At 64.6% G+C, this 6500-nt stretch overlaps 1 protein-coding gene across 1 annotated transcript; it reads left to right on the forward strand.

The window, feature by feature from the left end:
• The first annotated feature begins 1260 nt into the window (after nt 1–1260).
• Nucleotides 1261–6489, forward strand: GM2A (ganglioside GM2 activator). Its single transcript, XM_068408883.1, has 4 exons — nt 1261–1591; nt 3598–3750; nt 4613–4795; nt 4916–6489. The coding sequence occupies exons 1-4, from the start codon at nt 1487–1489 to the stop codon at nt 5069–5071; spliced, it is 597 nt and encodes a 198-aa protein (XP_068264984.1). The 5' UTR covers nt 1261–1486; the 3' UTR covers nt 5072–6489.
• The last annotated feature ends 11 nt before the right edge of the window (nt 6490–6500 follow it).

Genomic DNA, 6500 nt, shown 5'->3' on the forward strand with positions numbered 1-6500 from the left:
CTGGCCCCAACGCGATGCTCCAGCCATGCCCACGCCTCTCCCTGCGCATCCCCATCCCTGTCCCCCAGCTGCTCCAGGGCCTCAAAATGAAAACTAATCTCGGGGGATAACTTTCCGCCCCACTCCCGGGCGGGAAGAACAGGACTATTTATTCCTCGCCCTTAAGCCTCCACAGCGGATCAGCGATGCAGTTGTTGGTGCCGGCGCAGGGTGGGCAGCAGCATCCGTCACGGCCCCTGCCCACTCCCGTGCCCTGCCTGCATGCTCCCGGCCGGCCTTGCTGCTAAATAAGGACGAAAGGCTAAAAATAGAGCTGAGGCAGGGGTTTGGACAAGCTGGGCCACCCTTCCAAGGCCGGGAGCGATACGGGGAGGCTGGCCAGCATTGGTGTGTGAGGGAGAGCTGAGCTGCCTGCGGGGAAGGGTCCCACACGTGGGTCCTCACCGTGCTGTGGCAGGGGGGGTGGTCTCAGACGAGACCTGCCACACTCGTGTCCTGTGTGCTCAGTTGGCTCAGCCCTTTCCAGCTTTCCACAGGGAAAAAAACATCTGTTCACCAAAATATATGGGAAAACCCCATGCTCCTGTGCCACTGGCTATGGTGGGGTACTGTGGGGCCATTCCAGCGTGATGCGGGGGCTCAGGGCAGCTCTGGCTGAAAAATGGGCACCCAAAAGGGGAAGGGTGGAAGAGAGGGGTGTTACATCTGAAACGGTGGCTGTGTGGGTGGTGGGGTTCTGGGGCACAGCCCAGCTGGGCACTGCCCGACACCCGGGTCCCCCCACTGCCCCCAGCACACACGGTATCACGTTCAGGGTCTCAAATTATCTCTGCCCTCCAGCTGCCGAGCAGCGGGGAGGGGGGGGGGGGGCACAGGGGGTCCTGAGTGCCTGCCCGGGGTGGGTGCCGACCCTTTGCAGGTGCCTGGGTCACCCAGAGCGGGGTGCGAGAAGAGACGCACCCCTGTGCGGGGGGGGGCGGGCGATGGGGAGATGGTCTGGTTGCACCCACCGAAGGTGGGTGGGGTGGGCGCACTGGTGGGGTGGGTGCACCTCGGCATCCCGCCCCGGCCCCCCAGCTCCCCGTGCCCGCAAAGGGTGCCTGGGAAGCCGCAGCTGCCCGTCCCAGCATCCCTGCGCCTCCAGCCCTGCGCCGGCAACACAACCCGTGAGAGAGGCGGGGGGAAGACAGGAGAGGAGGGGAAAAATCTGTGAGCGTACACGAGGGGAGGGAGGGGACTGGGTGGTGGGGAGGGAGGGGACTGGGCGGTCGCAGTCCCGGCGTCCAGGGCCTCCCAGTCTCGCCGCCGTCGCCACCAGCCCCGTCCCGGCGGCCGCCGCGCTGTGGAAGCCCCGCTCGGCACTCGGGAAGGCAGCGGCTGCCACTCGCTTTTCTCCCCGCCCCCTCCTCCTCCTCCTCCTCCTCCTCCTCTCCCCGGTGCGTTTCCCCCCAGCTCCCTGCGCGGATCCTGCCCGGGTGCCGCAGCGATGCTGGGCGCGGGGCTGGCGCTGGTGCTGGGCGCGCTGCAGCTCTGCCCGGCCGCGCTCGGGCAGCTGCTGGCGGAGCCGAGCGGGTCCCGGAACCGGAGCCAGGTGAGAGACCCCAAACCCTTCGCCTCACCCCTCTGTGGGCAGGGAAGGGGCCGAGGGGGTGCCCGGGGGGTGCTGGGGGCTCGGCAGCCCGAGCGGTGCAGGGAGGGGGGTAGGAAAGCTGTCGCCGTCCTGCTGGGTTTTGGAAGAGGTTAAAAGCATTTTCTGTCCCCGAAGGACGAGCGGAGGGGCTGATGGTGGGTGCGTGGCTGGGACTGGGCGGGGGGACAGCGGGATCCCGGGGACCTGACCGCGCTGGGTGGCCACGGCGGCAGGTTGGGGTTCAGCCTCAGAGCGGGGGGGGTTTCTGTTGTGACAAACCATTCTGAACCAAGGCCAGCGGCCTCTCCTCCTTGGGCTGAGCTTTCCCTGCAGCCTCCTCGGCTTTCGCTCCTCCTGTTCGGGAGCATTTTCCAGCTCAGGCTGCTGCTGCCTCCTCGTTCCCACGCAGCTCTGGGCCGGGCTCATCAACATATCCTGATTAAGATACAGCTGATTAAGATGCGTGACTCTCACGCGGTGCGGAGGGGAATACCTCAATTTGTTTTCCAGGAAAGTTGATGTTGCCCTGAGGAAGGGGAAGCTGGTTAGGAAGGCTGGAGGGGGCTGAGCAGGAGGGTCTGCAGCACAGCCATGTGCAGCCACACGCTGACGTTCACTCCTGTGGAGCCTCTTTGCCTGCAGACCCGCGGGCGAGGGGCTCCCAGCTCTTGCTAAGCGTCAGGGTGCAGCCTGCCCCTTGCCCCGGCTTGCCCTGAGCCCTGCGTTGTCCTGTCCTGCTCCTGGCTGGCGAGCGGGCCGGCTCCTTGCCTGCGTGGGCAGCGTTGCCCGCCGGGGCTGCCGGCTGGCGCCAGGTCATGCAGCCTCCACCGGTTCTGCGGCTGCTGAGCACGCAGGGAGAGCCCCGCGCCCGTGGCACCGGGACACGCGCTGCCCCGGCCAAACCTGCTCCGGGTGCGCAGCGCGGGCGGCCTCCCACCTCCCTGCCAGGCAAAGACCTACAATTAGGCTGGAGCCTGCTCGGGGAGGGAGCTGGGGTTGGGCTCTCACCACCGGCTTGCGGCAGGTTCAGGGGTGGCTGTTGCAGGCAAGTGCCGCCATCCCCCCGCCTTTGAACCGGGGTTGTGGGAGAAAAAGGCTCCGGCACCGTTGCCAGCCTGTGGCTCCGCTGGCGGTGGCCGGGGAGGCTGGTGGAACTTGGAGGAAACAAGGGAGATCTCCCAGCACGTCTCCCAGCCCGGCCAGGACACACGAGCGATGTACGCCCATCTGGGTGACTTCCCCTGCGTGTGGATTTTCATTATCCCGCGGGACAACACTGCTTCCCTGGCTCATTTGGACTGAACTGGCTGAGGTTCAGGCCCCTGGGGTGTATCAGACAGGGGATGAGCCTGGGTCGTCTTCCCCCTGAGCAAATGTTAAGCCATGTTTAAAATGCAACATGCGAGTGCGGTTCCCGCTCCTGCACAGGATCAGGTGGCTGGAGCCGGCAGTTGAGGGCTCATAACAGCCAGGCTGGTTGTGGCCGAGCTGGGAGTCTGTGCTGGCCCCACAGACCCCCCAAGGCACATCATCCCCCAGTCAGCGCAGCCACTGCCGCCCTGCCCTGGTCCGCACTTGCTCTCTTGCCTTCGCTCTCACACCTCTCTCGGTGCTGTTGGCGCTGGTGTGAAGGATGCTTCTCGCCTTGTTCAGTGCAAAGCGTTTGGAGGCAGAGCTGAGGCAAGGTTGGAAATTGCAGCCTGAGAACCTGCTTTGGGTGTAAAGTACATGCAGGAGGGCCAGAGGGAGAGTTTCTGCGATGCCCTCAGGCTCAGAGAGCTGGGAGTGCGAGAAAGGCAGAGGGAAATATTTATTTGGCATTTGAAGAGGGGCTGAAGGTCATTTTCTGGCTGTGTTTGTGAGCAGATGTTTGAGGGGTGTCGGGGGTCCAGCACTGGGGACACCTCCTACAAACCCAGGGCAAGGCTCGCCCTGGCTCTAACTCCTCCCGTCCCTCGGTGCCACAGGCTGGTGGCTTTGCCTGGGAGGACTGCGGTGGCGGGAGGGACCCCGTGGTGCTGCAGAGCCTCTCCGTGGCGCCCGACCCCATCAGCATCCCGGGGAGCCTGCGCGTCAGCGCGGCTGTCAACAGCAAGAAGGCCATGGTCTCCCCTCTGAAGGTACGTGCTGGAGATGCCTCTGTGGGACGAGGGAGGGCAGAGCTTCCCAAAACCACTGGCAGCTGGGAAACGCCCAGCAGTGGGTATGGGAATGGGCAGCCCTTGGGGGAACGAGGCACGGAGCGGTGCAGGGCTGAGCGCACCGGGCTCTGTAAGGCAGAGCAGGGTGATGGGCACGGGGAGACCCGGGGTGGGAGCAGACAGCCCATGGGCAGCTCCCAAACTTGTCCCAGTGGGAGAAGCCACCTGAGCGGTGTCGTGTCCTGGGGACATCATGACTCGGAGGGAAATGAAACCCCAAGTGCCCTGGGTGCTCCCGGCAGTCACTGCAGTGCTTGTTTTTCAGCCGCCAGACCCAGCTGCTCCCTCCAGGGACATGCCACGGCACCACTGCGGGAGCCCTGGGCCGGCCTGGCCGCCCTGCACCACTTCTGGGGGATTTTTTGGGATGAGACTGAACACGTCTCTCTGCCCAAAGTGTACGGGCTGCCTTGAGCAAGGCCACGGTGCTTGTTTGGGGCTGGGGCTGCGGGGAGTGTACTGGGGGAGCGTGGAGGCAGGGCTGCGGGGTGGGAGCTGCTGGGAGGCTTTGGGACAGGGCACCGAGGGAAAGGAGCAGGTGTGTTGGGTGCTGGGAGGTGTTTGCTCAAGTAGTCAAGCTGAGGTTGGAGGAAGAGAAACATGCACGTGGAGAGGAACTGAAAGCAGGAGGAGGAAGTGGGACACTGTGGCCTCATGGACACTCCAAAGAATTGCATAAGCAGGAGCTGAGGGAGATGGCTGGGGAGGGTGGGGTGGGACAGGCTGGAGGAGCCGTGGGTGCCCGTGCCGGCTGTACCGGTGCCGAACACCTTCCCTCCAGGTGGTGGTGGTGGTGGAGAAGGCGCTGGGTGACCTTTGGATCCAGCTGCCCTGCATCGACGAGCTGGGCAGCTGCACCTACAACGACATCTGCACCATCCTCGACAACCTCATCCCACCCGGCACGCCCTGCCCGGAGCCCCTGCTCACCTACGGCATCCCCTGCCACTGCCCCTTCAAAGCGGTACGCCCGAGACCCCCGGCTGGCGTGACGCCGGCAGTGCCGCCGGGTACCACCGTGCCCTTCGGCGTGGGGCTGTGGTGCTCAGCTGATGTCTTACCTACGTGTGTCCTCTCTCTGCAGGGCTCCTACTCCCTGCCAGCCAGTGACTTCGTCCTGCCTGACGTGGAGCTGCCTTCCTGGATGACCAACGGCAACTACCGCGTCCGGGCGGTCGCCAGCAATGGTGGGGCGGAGCTCGGCTGCGTCAAGGTGGCCTTCTCCCTTCAGGCCAATTGAGGGGTGGGGGGCCGTCCCTCCTCTCCCCACCACCTTGGTCCCCTGTCCCATCCCATCCAGTTGTACCCCATCTCATCCCACCCCATCCTGGTGAGGTGCCTCCAGGAGGAGGCAGCCCCCGTACCCCTGCTCAGTGCCCCCCTCCCCTCCAGCTGTCCCCAACCCCATCACCAGGGTATCCCCTGCTCTGGACAGGGTGGCCGAGGAGCCCACCCGAGCCTTTCAGCGCAACCTGAGGATAGTTATTTTTTATGTAGTTTCTCTTTTCTTAATCCCATGCAGGGAATTTTAGACAAAAACATTCCAGGGAAAAGCAATATTTCTTGGAGCAGTCCATGGGGAGGAGGGAGCGTTTGGAGTGCTGGGGGCAGGCGGGAGGGGTGCAGGATGATCTGCGGAGGGTGTCCCCGCTTGCCCCCACCACCTCCGGCCGGAGCACAGGGCTGTTTTCCAGAAGTGTCCCCAAAGTGGCCGCAGGAGCCCTGTCCCTCCCATGGCAGCTCTGGGTCTGCCTTTGGCACGTCCCCGTCCTGCTCGTGGGACCAGCTCGGCAACGCGAGGCGCCCGTGAGGTCACCTCCCCGTGCCTCTCCTGCGACAAACATCATGAGCACAACAGGACTGAACCCACACCAACCCCAGATGGACATTCCCACTCGCGAGGGACCAAGCGGCTGGTGCTGCTCCCAGCAGCAGGAGAGGTGGCTGGACGCCGCTCTGGGGAGGGGGACACGGCTGTGACAGGCAGCTGGTGCACAGCCTGGCTGAGGACAAGTCCCACTCATCTCACTTTGCCACTGGGACTGAGCCGAGGCAGGACGCTGCGCTGGGATGGTCGTTCCCGTGCACCGGCAGCAGCACCCCCACAACGTGGAGCAGCATCCCGCGCGTGGGATGGACACTGGGAGATGGCCGTGAAGACCAGCAGCCTGGGTCCTGTTTGGGGGCCCAGCAGCTCATCTCCTGGTCGTGGCTGGGGGCTGAGGCGTGGGCAGGCAGCATCCTTCTGCCTGCAGCTCCGGGCAGGGAGCGTGTCTGACATCTCCTGCCCACGCCAGGTCCCCGCAGGGCAGAGGTGCAGGTGGCCCACCAGCCACCCGTGTCCCTCGCTCCCCCGCTCCCCCTGCCTACTCGCATTATTTAGCCCCTCCATAGGCCTCATTTTCCTCCAAGCACTTTATACGCCTTAACTACTGCCGGGCTGCCCCGGCGGGGGGGTCCTCTGCCACACAGATGTCCTCCCACCGCCTTGCTGTGCCCTTGACTTGCTCCGTTTCATCCTGCTGCTGGGTCTGACCCGGGTTTGTTCTGCCTGGAGAAGCACTAACCCCGTCACCCCCTCCCCACCGCTGCCGGGGCAGCATCCTCTTTTCAGGCAGGTGCTGCGGCTTCTTAATAAATCTTTTTACCAGGAAGCGGAGCTGGTGCCT

This window comes from Nyctibius grandis, chromosome 10 (genome assembly GCF_013368605.1).
Source record: "Nyctibius grandis isolate bNycGra1 chromosome 10, bNycGra1.pri, whole genome shotgun sequence".
Classification (NCBI taxonomy): Eukaryota; Metazoa; Chordata; class Aves; order Nyctibiiformes; family Nyctibiidae; genus Nyctibius; species Nyctibius grandis.

Bases quoted from the DNA above. Each gene is read 5' to 3' on its own strand.
- GM2A (XM_068408883.1), top strand. From the start codon at position 1,487: ATGCTGGGCGCGGGGCTGGCGCTGGTGCTGGGCGCGCTGCAGCTCTGC. The intron at 1,592-3,597 runs GTGAGAGACCCC...TCGGTGCCACAG, and splicing joins GGTCCCGGAACCGGAGCCAG to GCTGGTGGCTTTGCCTGGGA. The intron at 4,796-4,915 runs GTACGCCCGAGA...CTCTCTCTGCAG, and splicing joins GCCACTGCCCCTTCAAAGCG to GGCTCCTACTCCCTGCCAGC.